At 44.0% G+C, this 17,132-nt stretch overlaps 1 protein-coding gene across 1 annotated transcript; it reads left to right on the top strand.

Annotated features, from left to right (window-relative positions):
* The first annotated feature begins 4,441 nt into the window (after positions 1 to 4,441).
* LOC109744203 (uncharacterized) lies at positions 4,442 to 5,008 on the top strand. Its single transcript, XM_020303297.1, has one exon. The coding sequence runs from the start codon at positions 4,442 to 4,444 to the stop codon at positions 5,006 to 5,008; it is 567 nt and encodes a 188-aa protein (XP_020158886.1).
* The last annotated feature ends 12,124 nt before the right edge of the window (positions 5,009 to 17,132 follow it).

Here is a 17,132-nt window from a genome sequence, read left to right on the forward strand (position 1 = left end):
AGCAGGAAGTCAGAGATTGAAGAAGCACGTCGGCCGTTGGATGGACATCCAAAAGTCACTGCTGCTAGAATCGTGTGTTGACCGACAAAGCCTTGCGTAAACAAGTTAGCCTCGAAATCTGTGGCGTGTACAACCCATTTGCTATTATTTTTATAGTTTACTGCCCATTTGCTAATTCATATGGAATTTATTGCAACCCATTTTTCATTTTTAGAATTGCTGCCCATTTTCTGGTCAGTGCCAGGGTTAAAAATTTGAACTAAAACATGTGTGAAATTTTAAAAATTCGCATATTTTTGCTGGGGAACAAAATATTCTTAATCCAAAAATTAGTAGCCATACTAAAACAAATTTAAAAATAAAGTAGTACTATGTAGTGTTAAAATCCAATGAAATATAAAATATCAGTGAAGAACAAAAACAAAAAAGAAACTAATTGCCCATTTGCTATATTTTTTTTGGAATTTGCAACCCCTTTCATGTTACTTTTAAGATATACTGCCCATACTCTTTGGCCAGGTCGGAATGCATCCCTCCACGTCTTGAAAGATTTGCAGCCCAGTAAGTCGGAGAAAACAAATAGGCCTAGCTTGGGTATTCTTCAAAAAAAATAGTGGGCTACCTATTTTCCCAAAGAAAAAACTGCTGGGCTGGTCATGTTGTTAGACGGGCCACAGAGACCGCACAACCCAGTTTATAGCCTGCTCCTCCGAACAAATCCTCAAAAAAAGTTGTGTAATTCTGTCATTAATTGACTATACGTTGAGAATGATGTGGGTCCCAGATATCAGCAGGGTGGATTAGAGTAGAAAACGAGGGGTGCATCTGAGTAGTAAAAGAGGTGCTTGCTTGTGTTCGGGAGTGGACCTGGTGCGTCCATACTGTCATACTCACAACTATAGTCCTCTCCCGTTTCACTATGTTGACAGGGTCGGGCGGCGGCGCCGCGGCGAGCGCACCATGGTGGAGGATAAAGTGGTGTCGCCAATGTGTTGGGTTGGGTTGGGCATTCTTATCAAAAAATAATAATGGACCGGAACTATTTACGACATTGACTACGATTTGCATGGGTCTGCTGGTTGCAGGAAGAAAATAGTGGGAGAAAAAGACTGGTCGCTATCTTTGCCTAAGAATAATATCGACTGAATGTAACGACACTCTCATAGGAAATAATATCCTCCTGTTAAAATTTGACTTTTCAAATCATGAATTTAAAGAACTGGTGCATGAGCATTTAGCTTTATTTATTTACTTATTTATGTTTAGGGGACCATGAGCATGTACCTGGGACGGATTCATGTGAGAGCCTCCCTTCCAGTTAGTTATGGGCTCCTCTATTGGGCCTTCATCAGTGCGCTGCATGTTATCAACAAGTGGAAAATGTGTTCCGTGCCAAAAATAGTATGCGCTACATACGGTACTGGGCACTAAAGGATCGGACCGTGCAACGAGTTCCAAAACATTGTGTTTGTCGGTCTAACAACACATTTATTCAACCAACAGACGAAATATACTACTGATTGTACATTGAAAATAGCAGCAGCAACAACCAGGGTTGGGGGTGCAATAGAAGCAGTAAGCAGGCCAGAAGAGTAAACCAAACATCAACCATCATTACAAAAGGGCTACCGAAAAAGAACAAGTGTATGCATCAAACTAAATAAAGATCCTACTACACCAAGTGTACGCATCTAACTAACTGGCTCAGTTAGACGTTACGATTTATTAAGCTGTGGAGATTGGCTGACGGCTTGAATCAGATGAGTGCCTGACGGGGAAACTCCAGCCAGCAGGTCGAAGTCTGATACTTGCGACCCTCTCTCCTACTTTGGGCTACAGAGCATGGCGGCACATATCAGGGTATGGTGCATGGAGAGACTCATGGTACGCTGTGTACACACAGTTTTGCCTGATGAACGAAACCGCGCTGCCATCATGATCCTTGTCGTCGGTTATCTCCTGGTTAATCGGATAATTCAGTATGAGAAATAGAGAGCGTGTACCAAGGCTACTTACCAGCCTCACTCAAAAAATTCCTGTAGTCCCAGAGAAACTGGGATCCCGCTGAAAGACCTTGCAGTGATTGTGATTGTATTCCGCAAAACAACACATCCGGTACGTGCGAACGATCATCAATCGTTCGTCGTCGTCTGATTGTGCCAGGAACCACCTGCAACTTCCATGCCTCTTTTTGTTGAAAGGTTCTGGGATTAGGAAGGGTAGGGACCTACAAGATCATATCAAGTTGGAGTCAAATAAAAAAGGGCTCGTACTGTAGTCAATCTTAAGAACAACATGTTATGAACATGAATATTTTTTCAGTAAATGTTGACAGTAATATAAGCAAGCCATCATGATATCATAGGAAAGTAACATACTGCTGTAACAGCCGTTTGTAGCGATGACTGGAGTAGGCCAGCAATACGTCCAACCATAGAACGAGTCCACGGCGTAAATGAAGCCCTTGTGTTCAATGGCATCAGAGAACCATGGAGGATGTACGATCCTGCGATGGACGTGCGGATTTATCCACTTACCGTAGTGACCTGTCAGACAGGCGAGACCGCAGATGAAGAATGTAATTAGCCTGAAGTCTTTATAATTTGCAGATCTGTGGGCACTTGGTAGATTACAACCTTGAGCAAATCAAACTTGGTATCATGTTGGCTACTGTAAGATTCCGAGTATTCTGGGCCGCGGTGCCAAAGCAGTGCAGTGTTAATCGAAGGAAGGGGGATCAATCACCGGGTGTAGACCTCCACGATCATCCATCTGCCGCGACCGTCGATGAGCACCATCCAAGACATGTTCATGCCGACCCAATGCATACCATTAATGTAGTAGAGGGTGACGGGGATCGGATTACAGTCGAGGGGGTTCATGCTCGCCACCCTACGATCGTTATGCTGCATGACACACCGTTTCTGAAGATCAGGCGGCATCAGCAAGCAAGGAGCTGGCTTAAAAAGCTCCGGCCTTAGGGCTTTGAGTAAACGGGACAACCCCAACGAGCACGCGGCGAGCGGCATGGTACTGAGATTGTCCACATGCGAAACAATGAGCTTGATTACCTCTGTGGGGAGCAAATTCCAGCCACTCTTTCGGCAGACGCTGCTCGGTTCTGCCATTGTTAATGCTTGGTTTTCGGAAGAGGGGGGAGGCGCCTTAGCGGGGATGGAAGATTATGTGCGGACGAAGATGGAGAAGCGAATATGTGCTGCTGGAAGTGAACAGGTGATGATGACAACAGCACGCCGCTTGACTTACGAGACACATCCCAGCATTGTAGGGTCATATCGATGCCAGACAACTTGCTTGAGTGATCACAGTACTAGTACTCCCTACAGTACCTACTACTATGCCCTAGTTTGCATATAGTGGAGTAGGACTCTGCTCTACTACTAGCACCGGAGGAGTAGTATATTCTAAAGTAGTTACAAACTTCAATGCCTGAGCGTGGAACGACTATGAACTGCCATCGGTGCTAACTCCAATCCCCAGCAAACGTTCGCTGGGAGACATGGCAGTTGCAAACGCCCACAACGTAGTTACAATATGTGTGTAAGGGTGGCAGTTTTGTCAAATACTATGGCTTAAAAACAGGCCACCATCGGATGGAAATCTGACGGTTACATGGGATTCGCCAGGATTGAGCTCGTGGCGAACAATCGCCAGATATCATTACTAAAAAAAGGTTAAAAGATTCGGGGTTATAACTTGCACCGGCTGACCACTAACAATGATACTAACATAGTTGTCAAATGGTCAAAGAACGTGTCTACGTGGTGTTTGGAATTATATGCAAACTAGCAAGATGCCCGTGCATTGCATGGACAAGATGCAATTTTTTACAAAAAACCTGTTGTGATTGACCCATGCAGGAGTAATCCAATGTGTAAAAACTAATGATATCTTGAGAATTTTATCGGAAAAATGGTATCTCGAGAATTTCATTGAAAAATGATATCTCGAGAAAGATGAGAGATAAGGTGAGGAGGAGTGAGGCGTGGTGGTGACTGGTGGTCGGACTGGGCGGAGGCATGGGGATGGACGGCGCCGGCAGCGGCCACCATGCCAGATTGTTCTAGAGACTTCTTTTTTAATTGCTCAGCAATGAGGTTGTGAGAGATAAGGATGAACGAGGCAAGGCCTTATCTGTAAATGTGGAGAGAGGTGCGGGTATCTTTTTTAAAATTTTCATAGTTTGCTTTCTATCCGTCAGATATAGACCTGACGATCTATATTACAAAATGGCAGGCACACCATCATCACCAACTCGGTTTTTTATAAGAGTAGAGACTAGGGAGTACTAGTAAGGACACCATCTACTGCTTCATGTGCTACTCCTACGCTCCATTCGGCGGGCGCAATGTCCCCTACAGCCACTCCCTCCCGCGCTCCATTCGGCGGGCGCAATGTCCCCTACAGCCACTCTCGTTTCATGGACGGCCTGGTCGATGCCTGCAAGGTGCCCTGCATCTACAATTGTTTTGGCTGCGAGAGGTATGTCGACCAACACTCGCTGGCGGAGCATAGATCCAGATGCCTCGTGCATCACCCCACGGCACCGTTCGTCGCTCACTACTGGCCCGCGGCAGTGAACATCAAGTATGAGACGTGCTACCCGTTCGCCGTGCCGGAGTCGTTGGAGGATCACTGCCGCGTGCTAGTGGCGGAGGAGGACTGCAGTGTCTTCCTCTTGGCCGTGGGCACCGGCAAGGCCCGCGCAGGTCGCTGCCCCGTCTCTGTAGTGTGCGTCAGGGGCAACTCCGCTGACGCTGACACGAGGCCGGTGTACGGGTGCGTGCTCACTGTTACTGCCCCTCCGAGGTACGAGGACGCCCACGTCGCCTCCATCACGCTGACTGGGACTGTGCTGAGCTGCTCCGTTCCCGGCAATGTGGACATGGAAGACGCCTGGTATGATTTTCACCCCAAGATGGTGCACGGGGACTCCAAGGAGGTTCACCTGGTCATATGCATTACCAAGTCAAATGTTCATCATTAGTCTTTGCTCAATGTAATCCGCTGCCTAAGCATGTGGAGACTTCTTATTTATATAGTATAGAACCTTCCATGCATGATCTTGCTCTATTAGAGTATCACGCTTGAATAAAAGTGTATCCATTTATGGTTTAGTCTAGAATCTTCCATGTATGCTTTTGCTCCATTAGAGTTCTCGCTTGCCATTTATGAGATTAATTGAGAATTTTTACTACACTAATGGTGAAATACTTATGATGAACCATTTCTTACATCTCCTCTGCCCCCTTCCAAGTCATCCTGATTTAATCCCTCCGTCTAGGTGTATAAGAGCATGGTTAATACTTAATAGTATAGCCAACTGTTGACTATAAGAACGTGCCATGTCATCTATAGCCAACTTATAGCCAACATGTATAACTATTAGCTATAAGTATGTGCTACTTTATTAATACATGGCCCACTTCCACTCCCACATAGTGCCATGGCGCACGTGCTGCAGCTGGCTCTTGCATGAGAGCCCACTTACATTCTCTCTCCTATCCTCTCTCCTCCAACTAAGCATTAGAAATATTACTTTACTTCTTACAGCCTACTGAATGTACCTTATTGTACTTGCTCTAAGTCACCTTACGAAAACCAAATAATCCCAAAACACTTAGGCGTGGTGCATTAACTCCCACCTCGTTTCTTGTTTCTTGACATATCAACCAATAAGAGATGTGGGGCGTGCATGTTTTCAATGATTCAAGACTACCAAACACGACATGCAGTGGTTAGTTCATTGCATACAATGCTATTAATTAGCAAATAAACATTAAGTTCTTTCGTTTTTCCCTCATTCTTGGTCAAGGTGCAGAACTTAAGATGACTTATTCACCTAGACGGAGGGAGTACATTCATGGTGGCCTAGAAAAAATAAACAAAATCGATACTCAAAAACTAATTCTTAAAGATCATTTTTTGCAAAGCACAATAAGTGTTATTTCTTCACAAGTTTTGGATGCAGGTTGAACAGTTGAATGCTTTTGTTTGCAAAAGATACTTTTTTATCTATTTCACCCGGATGTTTGTGAGCTCTAGAGAAGAAATAATATCCGAAGAAACCTATCGATACTCGTTACACATGAGATGACCCCCACATACTTTGTCAAAATAAACAACTCCCCGATCAATGCATTTCACTGTTCCATGCAACACACGGCACCTTACTATATATAGTATGGCCAAAATTTAACTAACATTATATATAGTACAATAAATGCTCATGCATGTCACCAAAAATTATATCATTGAAAACTATGTTCAAATACGAATCCAACTATATAGTTTTTGCTGACATGCAGTAACATTTTGTCAGTTAAATCTTCAGTCAAATTCAATGGGGGGCTAATAAACCACAACCGAGGTAGTACTAGTGTAGAGGGCGGCGTTGCACGGGAGTCTCACCCCGCTCGTACAGCGGTAGTAAAGCCGTCATATCACAAAACCCCACCACTCCTTGTAATAAGTGGCATGGTAAAATAAACGGACAAGCAACCATCACATCCCTCTGTCTTTTTTGCATTTCATCTCTCTGCATTTACTTTGTCCGGTTCATCTCGCACACTCGATCTCTAGCTACTACTCCTAGTATCCCTGGCTACTTCTCCTAGGGCCAGTTCTTTTGGCGGCTTAAAAAATAAGCCGTCTCTTCCCGAGCTTTTCCCATAAGACTAGTCACAGTGGAGAGTAACATAAGGTGCCTCACCCATTCATTTGGGCTTCTAAAATACTACCCCGTCCTGGTTTATTAGTCACCATTGTAATTTGTGCTAAATTTTGACCAAAGATTTAACTGATAAAAGGTTAGTGCATGTCAACAAAAGTTATATAATTTTTTGTGACATGCATAAACATTTCATTAGTTAAATTTATGGTCAAAATTTGACACAGATTACAATGGGGACCAATAAACCAGGACATAGGTAGTAGTTATGGGATTACTAATCTAGAAGCCTAAAATAACTGGCCCCTGGTACTCCTAGTAGTAGTACTCAAGTTGGGATTCCAATTGCACGACACAACTTGTTAGGCAAAAAATTCGATACAGGGTGTACGAAGCGGTTTGGGAATTTGCATGCCTTCCCAACCAGTGAGATACTCCGTACAAAGTACGATAGACAAATAACCACAGAGAAGGAAGCTAAAAGTAAACAATCAAACAAGCATTTTTGCATTTCTTTTACATTGAATCGTTTCACAAGCTTGACTAGTGCTGTTTTCCAACTTTTACAAAAACTGCATTGTAATGTTAAAACGTGCATTTGCACGTACATAAGTAATAGTACTAGCACAGTCTGCAAGCATATATATAGAGAGATGTGTAGTGCGATATATAGTTAAGTTTGTGCTATACACATGTACTTACAAAATGCGTACGGATACACAAGGTTTCCAAACTTTTCCTTTTACCTACTTAATTAAGGATGCTAATAATTCCTGAACGTTCATAATTTATCATTTGCGTCCCAAAACTAATGAGATCGCATTACAAAACTAAACTATTCCTAATAAAAGCCACAACACTCGCAGGAGCGCTTGCGGCACCCCACGAGTGCCTTGGTGCGTGGCCGTTTCCCAGCGCGTGCACACAATGCCTCTTCCTCAGCCTCGCAACTCACAAGGTGCTGATTGGCGGCTTGCCGGCGGGCGAGCCCGATCTCACCGGTGTGGTGCTCTGGCGCCAACAGGTACTCCTCCTTGCTGGAAGCGTGCACCCAGTCCACGTACCGCCAAGCGTAGATGAGGTGCTTGGGCCCGACTGCACTCAGGGCTTTGGCACATGCATCCTCTGCCATCCTCACGGCCCTCACATGAGCCTTCTGCCAAAGAGCCAATTGCCTGACTCTCTCGTACACGACATACACTACAAAAAATACACTTCTGTGATGGTACGTGTTTGTCATAGCAGGTCATGTTTTCCGTCATGCATGTACATCCATGATGATTTTATGACGGAATCAAGATAGTCATACCTGTGCTGTCGTAGAAGTGTTCCATGACATTGCCAAAATTATCATCACGAAAGTGTCCACTTCCATGACAATAAATCGCGTGTCATGGAATTGCTTTCGTCAAGGGTAACCGACACGTGGCATCCACTGTAACGGGTCTCCGTTAAGCTATCGGGTCCGGTTTTGGATCCGATAACCCATTAATAGCCCGGACCAATGGGGATTTTCCACGTGTAAAATTCTCAATGGCCAGAGGAACCATGTGTCGGCTCGCCGTTGGGACAGATGTCATCCACTCATTGGACCGGAGGCGCCTATGATACATTGACACATGGCACGACCCAACAGAGGCCCATTCCGGTGAAAAGGCCAGCCCATTTGACTTGGTCAAAAGGTAGCGGGCCGGCCCACGAAAAGCCTCATTTATAGCCCGCTAACTCACGGTCCATTACGGCCTATCCGAATTAGGCCCAGTAAAGTCATCTGGGCCGTCCAATATGATTCCAGCCCGTTGTAACTTCCGGCCCATGTATGGCCCATGACGTCTTTCGGCCCATATCAGGCCCTTTGTAACTCTTGGCCCGTTAACGGCTCATGGCGAAACTGACCCGTAATGAACAGTGTATCGCTTTATACCCATTAACGACCCATTATTCCATTGGACCGTTTCCAGCCCGTGTTATCTTTCGGCCTTCTCAGGACCCATTTATTCTTGAGCTCATTTCTAGCATTCAGTTACTTACGACCCGTTACTGGCCTTTTTTGCTTGTGGGCCAAATTCAGCCCATGGTTACAGTCAGCCCGTTTGTGGCCCGTTAATCCGTTGGGCCGTTTTCATAGCGTCATGAAATATGGCCGATTAACGACGTCGCGTTATGGTCGGCCCATGAACGGACGATTCCAACTCTAGCCCATTTACGATCCATAATGCGGTCCGTTATTGGCCCATGTTTGGCCAATTGATCATACGGCCCGTAGAAGGCCCATTGATGCTACGCCCCGTAGAAGGCCCATTGTCACTACAGTAAATATGTAGCCCATGGTTATTGTGGCCTAGTTTTAAAAAATAGGTTATTGCGGCCACTAGCATACCGCGGAAAAAGAACTGGACTGACTACAAGCAAACAAATAAACAAGACAACAAGGAAATAAATAAGCAAGCAACTTACGCTAGGCTATCACGGCTATTACACATATTACATGCACTGGGCATCAAGGTTCGCCACCAGTGCAAATATAGGGAACAAAGCAGCATATCACATACACTGGTTGTCAAAGTTGGCGACCAGTGCAAATAAATTCCGCAGCAAAACAAGTCCAGAACTGAAACCACTTCAGAAGAGCTCAAGAAACAATATCCTGGGTACCCATAATGTTGGCAAGACGCTTAGCAAGCTTATTAACTTTCTCTTGTTTGGCTCTTAAATCCTCCAGCGCTTGCTGTTGCACCAGAAAGTATGCATCTGAATTTTGCAGGGACTTCCTCAGTCCTTCGGCTTCCTGTCGCAGAACATTTGATCAATGTCTTTCAACTTGAAGTTGAGACTCAAGAAGCCGAACTGATTCTAGCAGCGAGTTCGAAGAGCTGGTGCCAGCAGTAGTGGCCAGTAACTCGAACACTACATCAAGACATGACTTTGGGGTTGTCTCAATGTCTTCAATATAGTTTTTATGAGCTTTCTTGGAGACCAACAGGGATGTCTCACTATCTTGAACCTTATCTGCATTACTTCCTTTACCATTGCATAACGGGGTATTCTTCATCAATATGTTATCCACATTCTAAAAGAGAAACAAACAGACACATCATAGGTTTACCATGTTGTATATGAAACTCATTTTGGTAAACCATTTCAGTAGTAAGGTGGACAGGGTAACAACATGAAACAAACATATATCTATGTAGTATGGTCATTGTATGGTCTATATCATTCTCATTTATGTTGCCAAATCAAGATAGAGACAGTTCAAATCATATCTATTTAAAACAAAGCAGCATAGACTGAATATAAGTGTGGGAAACTACACAACAATAACAACACTTGTAATGTGCATGGCATGAGAACATAACTGTTTATTGAATTGAAACTAAAATCAACATAGAGCAAGTTACAACAGCAAACACATTAAAGAAACAGGTTTAAAACATACCTGTTTCACCATTGGAGTTTCAGTTGCATCCTTCAAATTTGAAATTAGTTGGTATGAGTAAATACAGTGATGCAAGAGCAAAGGAGTATGAACCATAGCTACGGAACCTGTCCTGAGAACAACTCTTCTTCTGCTTTAAGCGTTGACTTGGGGTTCGGAGTGGTGGTCCTCGTTCTTTGGGCACTGCAGTTGCCTTACTAACTGCTCGTGTTTGGGTGCTCTGTGGTGGAGATAGTGTTGTGTCAACTGGAACTGGATTACTATCTACTGGGGTTGGGGTTAGAAGGGGTGTAGCTGGTTCTCTGTCCAACTGGGTAGGGGTACAATCTGCGTGAGTCTAGGTTATGTGTGGTGGGGCTGGTTCTTGGGCAAGTACAACCGTGGTTCTATCTGCATCGACAGGTAGCACGATCTTTTCTGAAGACCCTGTTTTTACTCCCACAGATACTGCCATCACCCCCTCCAATTCAAATGGCTGATAAACAAGAAAAGTAATTGAATGTACAGACAATGTAAGATAGACAGGTGCAATGGATAGTAGGGAAAAAACAGGGCATGAAATAATTTACATTTATGTTGTCTAACCAAACATAATAGCATGACATAATTTCACATATATGATGGCTAATTAAATAGGATAGCACGACAGAATTTCACATGTATGATGGCTAACTAAACAGGATAGAATGACATACTTCAAAATATGATGACTATGTAAACAGGATGACATGATATATATATATATATGATGTGTCTATTAAAGTGGTTGGCATGCTGTGAAAGCCTGGTTTTTGCCTTCTCTCTTTTTCCGGACTTCTTTGCCTCTGCTTTGAATTTGGAGTTTTTGAATCAATTCAAATGGACTTAAACACTTGGGTATGTCCTTGATTTTTACCCAAGTGACCCATCCCTCTCAGTATCATCATTCTGTCTCTGAAAAATCTCAAAATGACCCAACGAATATTTTTCATAAAAGAAAGATATTAATTTTCCTCTCTGAAATTCTATTCAGCAGCATATGCTCCAAAGCAACCCTCATTTTTCTTGCTCCCAAAAATCTGAGAAAATTCCCAATTATTCTTTGGACCTTGGCACACCTCCCTGAGAAAAAATATTGCATAAGTTTTTGGAATATTTTTGCTACAGAAAATCATTTATGTTCTGGCCTCAAAATGCAGTTTCTACAGAAAGTATACTTATCCTTTATCTAATGAGGCTGATTTTTCCTGAGCTTCATTACCTCCTAAGAAAACCTTAACCCCAGGAGATTAGCCCTAAACTCTTTCTAGAACCTCTCCAAAAATAGTGCCAAAGTTTCTGACCAGAAACTTGCTGGCTAGCTCACGTTCCATCTGGTCGGCCTGGCAGTGTGCCATCTCTTCCTCTAGATTAAACACTGCACGGACAACACGCTAGACACGGTTTGGCATCGCCTAGGCATCATTTTGACCGAGCTAGCGTGGTGACCACGTGAGTACATGGCCCTGGCAACGCGTTTGATGCGCTCTGCGCTGCACCCGTGCTTCTGTTCAACGCGTGCTCGTCTCAGAGCTCGCCGACGACTGCCACACTGCACCACCAGCTTCGTCTCATCGCCCTTGACCTCTCCCCGGCGCTCGCCGATGCCGGAGCCATCGCAGTGAGCATGGGCACGATGCGACCAAAGCCACAGTGTGCCCCGTGCCACTGTCTTCGTCCGCGCCCGCGCTCCTGTGCTTGTCCGCAAGCTGCATAGTGGCCGCGTGATCGCTGAGCCCTCTCCACCCCTCCCTGGCACCGCTCGTCGCCGTGCGCCTCTTCCAGAGAGCTACAGTGGAGCCGTGAACCCCCACCCCCTCTGCCTATAAATACCGAGCCCCCTGGCCTCTCCGAGCTCACTCATCCACTCCGCCATCCACCACAAGTAGTAGAGGAGCCGCAGCCCGGCCGGGCAGGCCTCAGGCGGCCGTCCTCAAGCTCGAGCTCGCCGGCGATCCCCTCTGCTTGCGCCCACCCATCCATCCCCTCTCCAGCTTGTTCCACTTCTCCGGCGACTCCCTGGTGCTTCACTGGTGCCTGCTGACCCGGTCGAAGCTCCTGGAACTGCCCCTCTCCTTCGTCTTCTTCAAACTCCGGCAAAACCCGACCGCAGTTGTCGCTTGGGAAGTTGATTCCGAGCTGATCCGACCACCTCTCGACGAACCACGGGTACAGGCAGGTGCGCCGTGACCCCCTATAGCTTTCTATCCCTCTCAGATCGGCCGACGAGCCTTCCTCGCCGGCGTGAGATCCGGCGGACCACCGCCACCCCTCTGTTTATCTCTCCCTCTCTCCACACCTGACGGGTGGGGCCCACTGTCAGCCTCTCCACTCGTGCCCGAAGCAGTATGAGTAGAGGCGTATTCTCAAAATACGCTTTCGACATCACCTCCTGGAATTCTTTTAATTGAATTTAATTCAAATATTTTGAGCAGAAACTTTGACCAGCCATAACTTTTAAACCATAAGGCCAAATGAGTTGATTCTTTTTGCATTTTGTTTGTTTTGAAAAGTTCTAGCAGCACACCAAAATGGAGATTTTTCTCTGCTGTCTCGAATTTCTGGTGATTTTCAGAATGATTCTTGATATTCTCTTTTGCTGTTTTTAATTATTTTCAGAGGGAGAAGCTTGTCTTGAAGATAGCCAGGAGGAGTGTGAACCTCCTCTGCACTAAGGCAAGCCACACCAACATTTGTATGGTGTCATTGCAATATTTATGATTTTTCCAACTTGAATATAAGTTATTTCATGCATTTAATTAGTTAAATGAATATTGCTTATGATAGTTACTTTGTCAGGGTTGAAATTCTTAGTTTACAGTGCTGTTTGAATGCATGGGCTAGTTTACAGCAGTAGAAGAAAGTTTGATTGTGTGGTTATGCTTTTGGATATGATTGATAGTATTTTATTTATGTGATGAATTGATTTTAATATATTATGGTATAACCAAAATGCTGAGTGTTAAAACCAGTGAAGTAAAATTAGTAAAGCTTAATGATGAGTAGTGCAAGTAGAAAACTTTGATGATGTTGATCTGTTTGCTCTAAGTGGTATGTGTTGCATGTCGAATAGTTGCATGTTCAGGGCATATTCTGACTTGAGTATTTTTATTTCAAGTTAAAACCTAATGTTAATCCAACTTGAACATAATGTTGATCGAGTCATGGTGCCACTGAATCGAGTTTTCCCAGTGCAACCACATTTGCCTTTATGGGGAGGCCGTTATTCAGCCCGTTGTCATGCCTCTGGTCGGTACCTCCAACGAGGGGAGGTTATGGGCGTGCGGTACCTTGGCCCGGTAAGCAGACATAACCTTGTGTTCCCGTTTGTTGTTATGGTACCTTGTCCCCGTTTGGGACCGTTTAAGTTTTGCCACGACGGTGGCCGTTGATGCCTTTGGTAGGCACGGGGTCACCCATGACTTAGCCTAGAGGGGAGTTGGTCGGAGTGGCCGGGAGAGTATCATGGCAATGGGAGGGTTCTATCGGAATGCCGTTGGTCCACCAGAATGGGAGTGCGAGGCCATGGATTCCGTGGTGTGGGTATAGTGTGCTAACCTCTGCAAAGTGTTTATTAAATCTATCGATAGCCACATCCTCGGTTATGGACATAGCTCATAAGTAAGTCACACCATGGACCAACATGATTAAGTAATATAGCACACTAAATTTTTATGTTTGGCACTGGTTATGTGATGAGTTGTGAGATCATGAGAATGGTCGTTATGGGAACCAAAGTGTTGGTTTTGCTCGTGATCTGGGTATGATCACCGTTCTGGTTACGAGCTAACCCGTTTGGTAAGAGAGTCCACGGGACTCGGTGCACAAGTTGATTTCACTGCACAGTAGTATGTTTGGCATTGCATTTAACCTGACTAATGGTCATAATATTGTTTGCCATTATACTTATGCTTGTTGTGAGCTTGCAAGTACATTCAATGTACTTGCCTGGCGTGTCATGCCAGATTTCAGGAAAGTCTTACCGGATCGGAGTGCTTCCTGTGTCTAGATCGTGTCCACATCGGTGTCCCTGTGCTATGGAGTTCCACTTCGTCATCGTTCCGCTGCCGCGTAGTTATCGTGATCGAGGCCCTTCATGTTCATTAAATAATGTACATATTGTTCAGCCGCACCGTGTGTGCAACTTGGCCTCGCTACTGGATGTAATATCGAACCTATGTTTCCGCTAGCATCAATAAAGCGGTTGTTTTCTGTACCAAGTTGTTGTGTGTTGCGAGAAGACTTGATCTCTGGGCTGGCAATGCAAGGTAAACCGGTTGCTCTGAGCCGGGGTGCTACACATGCCATAATTCACAAACATGTCGTGGATGGAAATATGACATGATATAATTCACGGATAGAATGACATAATTCAAAATATGATGACTATATAAACAGGATGAGATGATATAACTATATTATGTCTTTAGAAAATGGGTTGGCATGCCATAATTGAGATACATGCTGTCTATGTAAACATCATGGCATGATATAATTCAAATATATGATTTATATACTAAGCAAGTGAGCAAAGGGCAATCGCATATATGATGTGTCAACTAAGGAGATGGCATTCAATATTGTGTATATGATGCAAAAACTAAGCATTGCAAGACAACATATGCATGATATGAGTAATATAATCCTGCCAAGTTTGAGCATACACCTTAGGGGGATAATAGGACTGGTCATCTGCCTCTGAATCCTCCTCTAAGGAGCTATCTGTAACCAGCAAGATATCTGCTTCAGTAGGTAGCATTGTCTACTCTAAAGACCTTGTTTTCACTCCAGATTTCTCCATCACCATTTCAAGTGGCTGATGCACAGGAAGATCAGTTGAATATACAAACATTGTCGACAAATGCAATGAGTAATACAAAAAAAGGACGGCATGATATAATTCACATATATGATGCTTGGATAAACAACATGGCATTGCATAATCCACATACATAATGCCTTGCAATAAGATAGCATTGCATAATTCACATATATAATGTCCTGCAACAAGATGGCGTTGCAAAATTCACATACATGGTAATTAGACACTAAACAGGTGGCATTCACACAAAGCATGTATAAACTAAGCAAATGACATGCCAATGCAAGACACCATATGCACGATATGAGCAATATAACCCTGCCAAGTTAGTGCATGCACCTCGGGGCGGGGGGGCGGAATAGGACTGGTCATCTGTCTCTGAATCCTCCTCTGAGGAGCTATCCGTAACCATCAAGACATGCACTTCGTCAGATAGCATTGTCTGCTCTGAAGACCTTGTTTCACTCCAGATTTTTCCATGACCATGTCGAATGGCTGATGCACAGGAAGAGTAATTGAATGTACTAGAATTGTTGACAAATTTAATACATAATAAAAAAATGATGGCATGGTATAATTGACATATAAGATAACTGGCTAACCAGGGTGGCATTGCAAAATTCACATATATGATGCCTAGCTAAACAAGATGGCATTGCATGATTCATATATACGATAAAGAAACTAAATAGATGGCATTCACACAAAGCATGTCTAAACTAAGCAGATGCCATATTTTATGTATAAAGTAAGCAATGCAAGGCACCATATGCATGATATAATCACTATCAGCATGCCAAGTTAGAGCAAAAGACCTCAGGGGGTAAATAGGAGTTGTCTGCTCCCTCTGAATCCCCCTCTGAACTGTTATCTTCCTCTTGATTATAGTCTGGAATGGGGGGAGGGGGTTGCTTTTGCGCCGACCATGGAGCGACGTCTGTATGAAATTTTATTGCCACACAAGACTCGCCTCTTTTGCTCTACATGTTTAGTACCATTGTGTACAATAACTGACATGCATAGGAATAAAACATAGTGAGATTATGTAAGTAGTGCATGCGCAAATCTAGAGTGATGGTAGCAAACTGTGGATAGACCCAAAACCAATGATAGCAGGCAGATAATAGCTTTAGTTAAAAAATACAGATAATGGCTCCTTTAAAGTTTGTTTCCACCCAACATGAAACTCATAGTAGACACCCGAGATTAACCAGATAGTAGACAAATAGTATTGATTGCTGCCCCAATATGTACCCCACAACCATTTAAAAACTCAAGTTTGAGCATTAGTTTGGACCTGACTCAGAGTCTAATCGGTGAACAAGACGATAAAGTAGCATGTCATCATATTAAGCGATGCATAACGTAAGTAGACATGAAAGAGTGTGACCTCTCTTGCGGACTCGTGTAGTCCTCAAGGTCATCTGCTCAGTTGATGATGGTAATGTAGTTGTCGTGGCTGCCGGCGGCGGGGAAGAAGATCTGAGGCGGCAAAAGACAGCCTGGAGGGCGGATCCCTGCTGTGGTGAACCCTTCCGCCGTTGGAGCAACTCAGCTGGGGTGGAACACAACGCAGCAGGAGCAGGACAAACCACACAAGGTTTTCATTGACACATATCTGTAACAGAAATAATTATGTAAGGGCTTGTTTGAATTTGAGGATTCTAACAATGTAGGGATAGGAAATACATAGGAATAGGATAGGAATGCACGTGCAAAACAAAGAATTTAAAAACACAGGATTTCTGCCAATCTGGGTGTTTGGTTCACAAGAATTGGAAGATCACCGGATGCAAAGAAGCGTGGTGAGATTAAGTAAAACCACAAGAAAATGTATGGTTATAATGCTATTACGCTACTATCTCTTAGTCTTGTGCTTCATGAATAGGAATTCGAAATTGAGGACAAGTGGATATTAAAATTACTATGATTTTTCTTTCAAGGAGACACTAAAGGAATAAATCCTACAGTTTTCCTTTGCCCCATTCCTTTGAACCAAATGCATGAATAGTAGTACCATAGGAAACTTTCCAATTACTGTGTTTTTCATTCACTTTTCCTTTCAAGCACTGGCGATTCTAGTAGGCAGGCTTGAGCAGGGAAAAGCCTACACTCAAAAAATGTTTTTGTGCTACTTCTACTACTTTGGACCCAGACCACTG

Source organism: Aegilops tauschii, chromosome 3 (assembly GCF_002575655.3).
Source record: "Aegilops tauschii subsp. strangulata cultivar AL8/78 chromosome 3, Aet v6.0, whole genome shotgun sequence".
Taxonomy (NCBI): Eukaryota; Viridiplantae; Streptophyta; class Magnoliopsida; order Poales; family Poaceae; genus Aegilops; species Aegilops tauschii.